The sequence below is a fragment of the Agrilus planipennis genome, unplaced genomic scaffold, assembly GCF_000699045.2.
Source record: "Agrilus planipennis isolate EAB-ADULT unplaced genomic scaffold, Apla_2.0 scaffold85, whole genome shotgun sequence".
In the NCBI taxonomy this organism is placed as follows: domain Eukaryota; kingdom Metazoa; phylum Arthropoda; class Insecta; order Coleoptera; family Buprestidae; genus Agrilus; species Agrilus planipennis.
In genome coordinates this window covers 568178-581287 of record NW_020438910.1, presented here as the reverse complement: position 1 = coordinate 581287, position 13110 = coordinate 568178, and the positions used below count along the sequence as shown (strand labels likewise).

Below are 13110 nucleotides of genomic sequence, written 5' to 3'. Positions count from 1 at the left end.
TTTAGTATTGATGTGGCTAACACCGTCTATCAAGTTAAAGATCACTATATCCTGTATTCATTAAAAAAAAGTGCGGGACGATTGGTTACGTGGCTCACGTGTACCTGACTATTGCACGCCGTAAAAACACATGCAATTTTTTTGAAAATTTTGTGCGAAATTTCGCAATCCTGTACCAAATGAATGTCTATATTTACAGAAACTTAAAAACATAAGTTCATCGTAGCACTGTCCGCGTGACTAAAAGGATAGGGATGTCTTGAATAAAGTTGTTCAGTGGTGAGACTATTTATTATCAAAGGAAACACTACAATTTTATTCCATGTAAATAAATGTAAAAGGTTTTTGACAATATAAAATGCATTTGTTTAATACAAAACAATACAACTTGGTCAGTCACTTATATCTTTTAATTGCTATAAAATTAGTACATACTCATTTACAACTACGGCTTCTCAATTTTTGAAAATTTTGTGACAAAACATGTTTTCAATATTTACATTTTTCGAAATTTAACGAAATTATCTTTTTTACATAATGCGATTATTGTGAATACAATCATACATTGAGTGTATTTTGAAATAGACATTTAAGAGAACATTATTACAGTTAAGTTATTGGATAATACCATACCTATTATACGCCCTATACCATACCTTCAAATGGCATAGGACGTCTGAAATATGACCAAATTACATTAGCTATCACAATCGTTTGGGCTTATTGAAAAAGGTATAACCATAAATATACACATTCATATAAAATTATGATCAATTATTTTAGATAGGCATTAAATATAATCGCTAAAATTATTGATTTAAATTTGAGTCCGGATTTGGGTTGACATTGTCACTAGAATCAACTTTATCATTTACATGGGCGGCATTGCTAGTTACAGCTGCCCTTGGAAGTTCACATGACTCAGCATTGGGGTCACAGTGATGATGAACTTTTTTCTTCTTTTTATCTGTATGTCCTTTACAATGATCACATTCATCATCACTAGAATCACTGGAACTACTCTCACCAAAGACTTTTGGTTTTGTGTAAATACAACAGCCTGTAAAATATATAGGAGATTTAAAAATGTACTTTAACAACTATGTCCACTTACATTTTGATTTCTTTTTGTTTAAATCTTCATTGTCTACAGTTTCTGATGTCCACTTCACTTTTCTATCACTTTTTGGTTTAACCAACCTTAATTTCAGAGTGGGAACTTCATCATTCTGTAACAAAAATATTTAAACACTTCTTCGCCTTAAGATTCGTTTTGTTTTTTCCTGTTAGCTACTTTTTCAAAATTATTTAAACTGCCTCGTTAAAATTTAAGAATATGCTTTATTTAAAAGCATATTTAGCCAAAAATAAAACAAGTGAATTAACTTAACGATCTACNGACTACATTTACTGATTAGATTAAAATTAATGTATATATATTACAATTTAAAGCACAAATATGCTTTTAAGATATAAATGAAAATAGATTATACTGTGTAAAAAAAGCCTTTTGTCTTTTATTTTATTTAGTATAAATTAAGTGAGATACAAACAAAACAGTAAAATATGATTTCAAATTTAATGTAATGCAAGAAAAAAAACTTTAGATTATTTCGGCACTCTCTGTATAAGATACATAATGTGTATTCGAATAGAATTTTTAGTATTTACTGAACAATTTTAGCATTTTTGAGTTTCATAATATGCTCTTTGTCATAGCCTAATATATTACATAAAATTTCATCAGTATGTTCCCCTAAAAGAGGTGGCGGTGAACGAACAAAATTACCTCCATCACTATAATGAACAGGTGGTCCAACTACTTTTACTTTACCAAACACTGGATGGTCAACAACTTTAATTAAGTCAATTTCCTTGACATGAGTATTTTCAAAAGTATCTTTTAAAGAATTTACAGGACCGTTAGGAAAATTTGCATCAGAAAAAATTTGCATCCATTCCTTATTAGTCTTTTTAAGGATAGCACTCCTTAGTACAGCTAATAATTCTTTTCGGTTAATAACTCTGTCGGTGTTCTTCTTAAATTTTGGATTTTCTGCTAACTTAGGCAAGCCAACCTTTGTACAGAGTTTTTGAAACATATCATCTGATCCTGCCCCTATAGTGTAATATCCATCTTTTGTTTTAAATGATTCATATGGAACAATACTTTCATGTGCTGTTCCCCATCGTTTACCTTCAATTCCTGCATTTAAGTAATTTGAACCAATGTTTATTAATGAAGCAATTTGAGTTGATAATAAATCACAATCAATTTTTTGTCCATAGCTTGTTCTGGATCTTTTAATTAAAGCAGCCATAATTGCTCCATGTGCATACAGACCTGTAGCTAGGTCAGTCATGGCCACCCCTACTTTTACAGGATATCCATTTTCTGGTCCAGTAATATGAAGTAAACCACCCATTGATGCCGCAATTACATCATATCCAGGACGATTTTTATACGGCCCTTTTGAACCAAAACCAGTTAAAGAACAGTATATAATATGTGGGACAAATTCCTTTATTTGTTCATAACCTAAATTAAAATCGTCTAATTTGCCCGTTACAAAATTTTCAACAAGTATATCGCTTTTCTTTAATAAATCATGTATTACCTTTTGACCGGATTCTTGTTGAATATTTACGCAAATGCTTTTTTTATTTCTATTTACACTAGCAAAATAACAAGATAAGAATGTGTTATTAACAAAAGGTGGCCCCCAGTTTCTGGATTCATCTCCAGATTTAGGTTTTTCAACTTTTATTATTTCTGCTCCTAAATCTCCTAGTATCATTGTACAAAAAGGGCCGGCTACGATTCTAGTTAAATCTAAAACTCGAATTCCTTGCAATGGAGATTCAGTGTGCATATTTAGGGAGTTTAAATTATAACTTTTAATTTCGTAGATAAATAATCGGTTTCTTTGAAACTTCTTTATGCCTTGTATGATTCCTGACCACATACTAGTAAAAATTTTGAATAAATTATAAAAGCATTGTGTAATACGTAAAAGTAAACATAAATTACCTCCGTGACAGTTTCTTCTACAGTAACCGTTGTTGAAGCTTCAGGTGGACCTATTTGTACTGGATGAGGTTCTCCCATTTTATCAATTGTTACTGAGTAAGTATTTATATTTCTAGAACAACACTCATTTATTAATCTCACTAAAAAGTACACACGATTAGATAAGAAATCACACGTCCCTGTTTCTGATAAATAGAACAAAATATTTTAAAACCGATTTCCCAAGCTACTGTCAAATGTCAAAAATTATCAACGCATCAATGGTTAAAAACTGTCAAAAACAATTACAAAGTTGCTGTGTATGTGTATGCGTACGCACAACACAGATGTATGTAGATAAGGGAATACGTTTTACGATTAGACCATTATTTTAGATTATATTTTGTATTAATTAAGCGGGAAACATTAATCAATTGCATGAGAATCTAATTTTCGGAAAATTTACCACATTTTGCATTTTTATAGACTTAGTTTGAGGTGGTGATTTTAATCAAGTTGGACTAATATGATTTTGGTTGTTAATTAACATTAATTCATTTTTATTTTAATGTCACTTGTTTTATTGGTTTGCGTTAATGAGTTAATAATTGCTTATTCATAATACAGTTTCTATTAAAGAGAACTGTCAGTTTAGCACATTCTTTCGTTTAATGTCAAAGTGATTTATTTTTAAATGGACAGTGGAACAATCTTTGTACCGTTTTTAAATTTAATTTTTGCATCTGAGAGTTGTCATAAAAGACTGAAGGGAAGACGTGGAAATTTTTTCGAATCTCTTGAATAATTGTAAGCATGTAATATAAGTAATAGAAAACTATATCTAGTAAGTAATTTCAAATATTATAATTGGTTTATAGAAATTGATTATATAAATATGTAGGTATACCCGCAACAAATAATTGCATATTAGGTATTTTGTTTGAAACAGTTTTCACATATTTATAAAATATTGACATTGGGTAATAATTCATGGAATTAAAATGTATTTTGCCCGATTTTAAACTAAAAATAGCGCATGCTTTCATTGGATTTTAAAGAACAATTTCATTGTTTCGTTTAACGCAGGCAAAAGTTGCCACCATTAATCATAAAGAGTCAAAGTCCAAAATGCATTGTTTTATCGTGAATATTAATTAATGAATTTCATATAATGCTTGTAGGTGTTACATATACCATACAGGTACGGTATTTTAGCATAAAAATATGCTGTTTTTATTTAGCAATTGATATATATAGGTCCAAGTATTTCCAAGTATTGAATTGGAATAGAAACATTGAAATTATATTTTGCAATGTAACAAATATATTGATAAATTACTATGCTAATATTGTAACTTTACTACAGTAGATTTAAAAGTTCAGTAATACCTAACTAATGAATAATCCCTCTGAAAAAAAGCTGTTAAAATTGAAAAAAGAATAAGCTAATGTATTTTTTAAAATCTTTCAGGTGCACTTTTTTGTTGCTATTCTTTTAAAATTAAATAAGTTGAATTTGAATTTATTTCAAGCGAAGTACATGGAAGTACAGACAGTAACCAAACTATTTTGGGTATAATATACCCTGTATAGGCTAGACACAGGTCACCTATACGCACGTCTGGTTAATTAAATTGTGTGTTATATTTTTTCAGTAAATACTGATTTTAATAATCATCATCATCATAAGGTCATCAGTCCTAAGACTGGTTGGACACGTACCTTCACTCTTTCCTAGTCTGAACTGAACTTCGCATTTCCCTAAAACTAGAACAACCCACATCCTTAACTATTTGCGAACAGTAATCTAACCTAGGTCTACCTCTACCCCTCTTAACTCCTGTTTCTGCCTCTAATATGTCTCTGATTAGATCATCATGTCTGAGAAGGTGTCCTACCAACCTATCTCGCCTATTTTTTATTGACTTCCATAGAGCCCTCTGTTCTATTCTTTCTAATACCTCTTCATTTCTAACTTTTTCTACCCAGGTTATCGTCATCATTTGCCTATAACACCACATTTTGAAAGCTTTTAACCTTTTCTTTTCCGCCGCGCCCACTGTCCATGTTTCGCACCCGTAAAGCGCCGAGCTTCAAACATACACCTTTAAAAACCTTTTTCGAATTTCTAAATTAACTGTTTGCGAGCATAGAAGTGACTTCTTTGCCCCTGTAAACCTACCCCTACAGTTGTACTGTTTTTAAAGATGTTAATCGCGTCTTCGATGTATAGATTAACAAGTAGTTTTGACAGTGTGCATCCCTGTCTGACTCCCTTCCTAATTTTTACTTCCCTACGTTGCAGCCCTAGCTTTATAACTGCCTGTTGTTCTTTATACAAACTAAGTATCACTTTTCTATCTTTGTAACTCATCCCTACATTTTTAAGTATATTTAACATCTTGTCCCATTTAACATTGTCAAAAGCTTTTTCTAAATCTACAAATCCTATGTATGCCTTCTTTCTTTTTTCTATCGTTTTCTCTATTGCTACCCGTAAAGCTAGAATAGCCTCTCTCGTTCCTCTATTTTTTCTAAACCCAAATTGATGTTCCCCTAATAGTTCTTCCGCCCTTTTTTCCATCCTCCTCTGTACAATTCTAGTTAAGATTTATATATTTTTTATATTTGAGTTAATTAAACTGTACCCTTCTTTTAGGCTATTGAATAGAGATTTTAGTATGGAACAATTGCATTAAAGGGGTTTTATGATTGAATATGGTGGTTTGATCTCTTAAGTTGATTAAACTACAGTGTCCCTTTTTTATGAGGTGCATTTTTGAGTAATATTAAAAAAGTCACCCCTTTCGGCTTTCTCCAAATAACTCAAAAACGAAGCAATTTTTGAGATTTTTACAGGAGCACTCTTTTCTTTCAAAAAAATCACATTTTGTTTTTTTTTTTATTTAATCATCGGTAACTTTTTTCCTGGGCAATTTAGCTAAATATAAATGTTTAGAGAAGAGGTAGCCCTTGAAAAAATACACCTTTTTCTATTTTATTCTCTTTATACGATGAAAATTCAGCAAGATATCGATGCTCAAGGTTGCCTACTTTTTGTCATATTCTACCCTGTTTAATCGCAAATGTTTTTTTTTTTATTTTTTGATGTAGGTAATTGTGCTTAAAAGTTAGAGAAACGATTTAAAAAAATACTTATTTTATTAAAAAGCGTTTATAACTATTATTCAGAGCTACCTAAATCAAGTTCTAATAGTAACTAAACTCAAACAGCAGTTATTAAACAAAAAGTAACGATAAAGTGCTTAACGCTAAATTTCGAAGAAATCGTTCATGGGAAAAATGCACACAAAGTATATTTATCACAGGTGTGCGCATGTGCACCTGACTTAAGTGAGCACGTCCTCGTGTGAAGTTCTGTTGGGCATTCTTGGAATGATTATTATTTGTTATATTAGTCTGTCTTCACATTCAAACATATTTCCAATTCGTTTGCTCAGTACACAACAAATACTACACAATACAAATATTAATACAATAACGACAATATTTATCGAAAAAACAAATTTGTATATAATGGAGTTCAATTCAAATTGATTGTTTAAATCTTCAGCCTCTTGCTTTAGCTTATTTATATCATCAAAATTATTTAAAGAAATCATATTTCGTGCGTTTTACATCTGCCTTTCTAACATTTGAAGGTTTATAATAAAGATTATTAATTCTATTGCTAAATACATTATTTTGAATCATAATTTCACAATTTTCACTTCACAAGTACAATGTTCGAAAATTTTGACATTCTTGGTCTTCGCTCTCTTATTCGAAAGGTTGAAAGGTTTTCCTGATAGTTCCTCAAATATAAAATTAGGTTTTGACTGCCTTTNATATATTTTTTATATTTGAGTTAATTAAACTGTACCCTTCTTTTAGGCTATTGAATAGAGATTTTAGTATGGAACAATTGCATTAAAGGGGTTTTATGATTGAATATGGTGGTTTGATCTCTTAAGTTGATTAAACTACAGTGTCCCTTTTTTATGGAGTGCATTTTTGAGTAATATTAAAAAAGTCACCCCTTTCGGCTTTCTCCAAATAACTCAAAAACGAAGCAATTTTTGAGATTTTTACAGGAGCACTCTTTTCTTTCAAAAAAATCACATTTTGTTTTTTTTTTTATTTAATCATCGGTAACTTTTTTCCTGGGCAATTTAGCTAAATATAAATGTTTAGAGAAGAGGTAGCCCTTGAAAAAATACACCTTTTTCTATTTTATTCTCTTTATACGATGAAAATTCAGCAAGATATCGATGCTCAAGGTTGCCTACTTTTTGTCATATTCTACCCTGTTTAATCGCAAATGTTTTTTTTTTTATTTTTTGATGTAGGTAATTGTGCTTAAAAGTTAGAGAAACGATTTAAAAAAATACTTATTTTATTAAAAAGCGTTTATAACTATTATTCAGAGCTACCTAAATCAAGTTCTAATAGTAACTAAACTCAAACAGCAGTTATTAAACAAAAAGTAACGATAAAGTGCTTAACGCTAAATTTCGAAGAAATCGTTCATGGGAAAAATGCACACAAAGTATATTTATCACAGGTGTGCGCATGTGCACCTGACTTAAGTGAGCACGTCCTCGTGTGAAGTTCTGTTGGGCATTCTTGGAATGATTATTATTTGTTATATTAGTCTGTCTTCACATTCAAACATATTTCCAATTCGTTTGCTCAGTACACAACAAATACTACACAATACAAATATTAATACAATAACGACAATATTTATCGAAAAAACAAATTTGTATATAATGGAGTTCAATTCAAATTGATTGTTTAAATCTTCAGCCTCTTGCTTTAGCTTATTTATATCATCAAAATTATTTAAACTGCCTCGTTAAAATTTAAGAATATGCTTTATTTAAAAGCATATTTAGCCAAAAATAAAACAAGTGAATTAACTTAACGATCTACACACCTATAAAACTTTTGCTTTGTTTTCTATTGTTAATTTATATACATTTATGTTTTAAGAAATTGCTGAACATTTTCGTCTAGTACTGTACAGTTCTAGCCGATCTCCTAAGACCGCCCATCGAGAGCTCTGCTCGTTGATGCTTGTTCCAACTAGTTTTGTCTTGCTCACGCCTAGTGTGTATTCTTTCTATCTTCGCGTAGATTTCTTCAAGGTCACAATTCAAACAAATTGAAATGGGCTGTACATGATCTATACCAGGGGTGGCCAAGCCCCTCGATAGTCTTAGTCATTTTTCAAAATTTAAAATTTTTGGTGAGCCGCAATTAAATACGTNGCATTAGTGTGCGTTGAAATTCCAGGAGGCAAGCTGTCTATCAAATTGTATTGCTCTATTAAACGATATTAATTTTTGTGACACAATTTAGACACGTGTGTTAACAATAAATTTGGTCCAATTTAATTGTAATGCGCATGGGCCTTCAGTTTGGATGGCAATACACACGTGATCTTAATAGCTCATTTCCTTGCATAAGAATGTAATATGTTATTCCTTATACAGTTTTTGTTTTTCAAATCTATATTTTAAGATAACAATAAAATAATACTAGTACGTCTTTTAGGTTTCAAAAGAATAAGGCCATTTATGTTTCCTAAACGCATTGATCCTGGACCGTCCCTAAAAGAACGTTTGGAGTTACATGAGCGTAAAAAAGAAAAATTAAGATCAGGATCTCCACCAAATGAACCTAATTGGTTAGATTTTGATGCAGTAGCTGATAAATTTGATAAAGTTGATCATTTGATCGATTTGCACGGTCATATAATCGGAATGGGTCTCAGCCCAGATCACAGGTAAAATACTGAGTAAAATTACATTTTTGTAAAATAAAAAAAGAAACGCAAACAAAAGAAGAAAATTTTCTCATACATTATTGTGGCATTAAGAGCCATGCTCGAATAATACTTTTGTTTTTCCTTAACCGTCATTGCTCATATAGAATCATTGATCTACATAGTTCCGTGTCTATTTGGCATATAACCCTTTAATGATTACTTGATAAACTAGTGGAAACTCGAATTGCTACAAACAGCGTGGTAAACGCCATTTATTTAATTCATTTTTTACATAAAAAAATACAACGTACATATTCTTAAACATTTTTCCTATAAGACTCCAGGATTATAATACGTAAAGCAAAACAATAAATTCTCTTTTTATATTAAAAACAAATCCAAAAAGATACCTATTTATTTTCAAACCAAATAACAAAATTTAACACACTATCTCTTAAAAATGTAGAAATGAAAAGAAAAGAACAACTTCATTGGCTCAAAAGTCATAACATAAAACCTATAAGTCATAACATAATCAAAAAGAAAACAAATGCACTTTTCATTACTCTAAAAAAAATCTTAATGATATCCTAATCCTCTCTTAAAACCAACCTCTATTTCCTAAAATTCTATTTTAAATAGCCGTATATTGTTAATCCCTTTTGGGTACGCACTTGCTAAAATGCAAGCGTCTGATGATCAGTTGTTAGATAATAGCTATATGTTATTAGACTCCAGTAGAGCTTATTTTTTGAATAAAATCAATTTATGATTCTATTTTAAGAAGGGTGTGAAACAACAGTATATTACATAACATTGCGCACGAGCGTGAATTTTATCACATGTGTGACAATGTCCTAGCGCATGATTTTTTTTCGGATCTTCGGACATTCTCCAACGTTAGGAGGTTGTTTCATCCCTATAAGTAAGAAGAAACACTATAAAATGAATACTGCCTGCATTGATTTACATAATTCCATACTTTTTTATTCTTAGTATAACATTTATAGAGTTTATCCATTAAAAAAAGGTACATATGAAATTCCTTCTGATATTAACAATTATTGAATCATGTATGTAGTATGTTATTTATCAATCTTCTCTCGTTAAACTTAAAGAGAAATCACTTATATAGTAACCTTGACAATTTGTTGTTTATTTGAAAATTAGTTTTATTTTACTTTAAGGTACCTTTATGTGAATAGCAGACCTTGGCCTCAAGGCTATACAATAAGTAACCCTTTGGAACCACCACCCATAGCTCAAGAAATAGATATCCATGTTATTGATTTGGTTACATTCAAGCAAGTCGGGATAATGCTTCGATCTCACAAAGCCTATACTCCAAATAACGAATGTTTTTTCATATTTCTAGACGTGTGTGATAAATATGTAGCAAGGTAATTTATTTACATAATTTGAAAATTGAAATTTACTTTAACTTTTGCTAAATTAGTTTGAGTTAGGTTTAACTATTATTTATAAACAAACACATTAAATTGAAAGGAATTTGTTTGACTTGCATGGCATTTACAGTACATACATTAAAAATAAAAAAAGCGTATGAACAAACATTTTAATAATTCGTACAAATAATAGAATCAAACAATCAATTTTTTTTATGATCGATTGGCTTTGTTAAAATTGGAAAACTTTGTTGGGATATTTGTTCTTGTTGTAGTTTTCAATAGTTATGTTATTATACAATATGATAATTTTAAAAAAATATTTTTAACATTTTTTGATAAAATTTGGGTAAAATAGTGTTTATGCAGTCATTTTGAAGGATTATTGATCTTTCATGCCTCACTGAGAACTGAAATAAATAAATTGATTTATCCCTAAAGATGCTAAACATGCTTGATAGTGAAATGTTAGACAATAATAATCCTTTATGATGACGACGACGACCTAAACACCCCAAGAGACATATAATAGAAATTTTGAAAATATATTGCTTTAGTGGTGCTGAAGATAACCACGGGTACTTGTGGGATCGTCATTATGGGATGTGTTTGGCAAAATTTCCTCATGCAGATGTTGTTAATTCAGTGGCTTTTAATCCGAAGGATCCCGAAATGCTAGTCACTACATCAGATGATAACACTATAAAGATCTGGAGATCGAAATCAAAAGTTAAGCAGTTTGGATTAAATTATGCTCAGTTTCAGCAGGGTATTGAAACAAGAAGGTATCGTGGTCAAAACGCATCTACAAATCTGCGTGGTAGTTATAATCGAAATACTTAAAAGTATATTTTACAAATATTGTATCTGATCTATTTAAATCAATATTAACCGATACTGAAAAGGAACCTACCTACATTAGTAGTACACACGTGATAAATTGCGATGGAATATCCGTCCTTTACAAAATTGTTGGATTGTTATACACAAAAATAACTGTTAAATATGATTATTGATATTTGTTAATACAATACAAATAATTATATATATACATATATATATCTTGCACCATTTAAATGTAAATCTTGTAATGATCAAAAATTTTGTACGAAAAATAATGAAATTATTTAAACTAGTCAATTTGGATTAAAAAATTATCAGTACTTATATTACTAAAATCATAGAAGTAACAGAATTAGAATAAGCAAGCCCATTGGAAATGTGTTTCATAGTAGAAACAAACTAAAGACTTTATAGAGATAAAAAAATAGTGAAGATTACCAACATTTGTTTTTGTTATATGTTTTGTTGTTTAAAGATAAAGTTGCACTATTTTTGATCTTGCACATTACCGGCTGCATGGGGTTTGCCTGCTCTAACTGTATCATCTCTATGATTAAAACACTTTTTAGTAACCACCTACAAAAATAATAAACCACTGCCCAGCACAGTTCTGTACACTGTGCAGGTGACTTGTATTATATTCTTATGATATTGTACTTATTTTTCGTGATTTTAATAAAGTGCTTATTTTTAGTATGCTTTATATCCACATTTAATAAGTTGTAACACGTAAGATTTATCATGCTAGCTCATTAGCTATTTACATTTCTAATCCATAGAGATAATAGAATTAAAGCAGGGAAGCTTATCGGAAATACGTTTTCTTAAAAGAAAGGAACAAAGAATGGTCAATTATACCGACTAATCAGAAGTACTATTAACATATTAAATAAAGAGAGTGTTTTTCATCTCACAGTTCACTTACAACTTACAAGGCAGTACAGGACTTCCCTACTCCAACTGTATTATCTTTATAGGTGTATAAACAAAGAAATTGAGTAACAGCAAAAAATTCAAATTCTGTTACAAACTAGAAAATTCCTACCTATTTTTTAGCAGTTTCTGTAAATTAAACTTCATAAATATATTAATTACTTACAATTGTTTTTTGTAAAATTAACGTAATTTAAAATACAGCTTTTAAAACTTTTTGAAGAAGACAAAAGCATCGTGTGTTAACAATAAATTTGGTCCAATTTAATTGTAATGCGCATGGGCCTTCAGTTTGGATGGCAATACACACGTGATCTTAATAGCTCATTTCCTTGCATAAGAATGTAATATGTTATTCCTTATACAGTTTTTGTTTTTCAAATCTATATTTTAAGATAACAATAAAATAATACTAGTACGTCTTTTAGGTTTCAAAAGAATAAGGCCATTTATGTTTCCTAAACGCATTGATCCTGGACCGTCCCTAAAAGAACGTTTGGAGTTACATGAGCGTAAAAAAGAAAAATTAAGATCAGGATCTCCACCAAATGAACCTAATTGGTTAGATTTTGATGCAGTAGCTGATAAATTTGATAAAGTTGATCATTTGATCGATTTGCACGGTCATATAATCGGAATGGGTCTCAGCCCAGATCACAGGTAAAATACTGAGTAAAATTACATTTTTGTAAAATAAAAAAAGAAACGCAAACAAAAGAAGAAAATTTTCTCATACATTATTGTGGCATTAAGAGCCATGCTCGAATAATACTTTTGTTTTTCCTTAACCGTCATTGCTCATATAGAATCATTGATCTACATAGTTCCGTGTCTATTTGGCATATAACCCTTTAATGATTACTTGATAAACTAGTGGAAACTCGAATTGCTACAAACAGCGTGGTAAACGCCATTTATTTAATTCATTTTTTACATAAAAAAATACAACGTACATATTCTTAAACATTTTTCCTATAAGACTCCAGGATTATAATACGTAAAGCAAAACAATAAATTCTCTTTTTATATTAAAAACAAATCCAAAAAGATACCTATTTATTTTCAAACCAAATAACAAAATTTAACACACTATCTCTTAAAAATGTAGAAATGAAAAGAAAAGAACAACTTCATTGGCTCAAAAG

At 30.1% G+C, this 13110-nt stretch overlaps 3 protein-coding genes across 4 annotated transcripts in view; 2 read left to right on the top strand and 1 right to left on the bottom strand.

Moving 5' to 3' along the window:
* Window positions 1–272: 272 nt before the first annotated feature.
* On the bottom strand, window positions 273–3226 carry LOC108733868 (E3 ubiquitin-protein ligase PPP1R11). 2 transcript variants are annotated; one of them, XM_018465208.2, is made up of 3 exons: window positions 3032–3226; window positions 1115–1229; window positions 273–1060 (listed from the first exon to the last, which is right to left on the bottom strand). In XM_018465208.2, the coding sequence occupies exons 1-3, from the start codon at window positions 3107–3109 to the stop codon at window positions 810–812; spliced, it is 444 nt and encodes a 147-aa protein (XP_018320710.1). In that variant the 5' UTR covers window positions 3110–3226; the 3' UTR covers window positions 273–809. The 2 variants fall into 2 exon arrangements, with proteins under 2 accessions (XP_018320710.1, XP_018320711.1); XM_018465209.1 differs by lacking the exon at window positions 3032–3226 and adding an exon at window positions 1790–1881.
* Window positions 3227–3375: 149 nt separating this feature from the next.
* Window positions 3376–13110, top strand: part of LOC108733852 (sodium-coupled monocarboxylate transporter 1-like) — a 54710-nt gene continuing 44975 nt past the window's right edge. Inside the window, exon 1 of the mRNA XM_025973479.1 lies at window positions 3376–3817. The gene's annotated coding sequence lies outside the window, so the exon portion shown is untranslated. The remainder of the gene's footprint in view (window positions 3818–13110) is intronic.
* Window positions 8544–11726, top strand: LOC112904142 (F-box/WD repeat-containing protein 5-like). Its single transcript, XM_025973478.1, has 3 exons — window positions 8544–8801; window positions 9971–10183; window positions 10747–11726. The coding sequence occupies exons 1-3, from the start codon at window positions 8593–8595 to the stop codon at window positions 11030–11032; spliced, it is 708 nt and encodes a 235-aa protein (XP_025829263.1). The 5' UTR covers window positions 8544–8592; the 3' UTR covers window positions 11033–11726.

What these genes read in the sequence shown, in the direction of transcription:
- LOC108733868 (XM_018465208.2), bottom strand. Translation starts at nt 3,109, where the DNA reads ATGGGAGAACCTCATCCAGTACAAATAGGTCCACCTGAAGCTTCAACA. An exon ending in TAGAAGAAACTGTCACGGAG is followed by an intron (nt 1,230 to 3,031) that starts GTAATTTATGTT and finishes TTTTTGTTACAG; the next exon opens with AATGATGAAGTTCCCACTCT. An exon ending in AAACAAAAAGAAATCAAAAT is followed by an intron (nt 1,061 to 1,114) that starts GTAAGTGGACAT and finishes TATATTTTACAG; the next exon opens with GCTGTTGTATTTACACAAAA.
- LOC112904142 (XM_025973478.1), top strand. Translation starts at nt 8,593, where the DNA reads ATGTTTCCTAAACGCATTGATCCTGGACCGTCCCTAAAAGAACGTTTG. An exon ending in GGTCTCAGCCCAGATCACAG is followed by an intron (nt 8,802 to 9,970) that starts GTAAAATACTGA and finishes TTTTACTTTAAG; the next exon opens with GTACCTTTATGTGAATAGCA. An exon ending in TGTGATAAATATGTAGCAAG is followed by an intron (nt 10,184 to 10,746) that starts GTAATTTATTTA and finishes ATATTGCTTTAG; the next exon opens with TGGTGCTGAAGATAACCACG.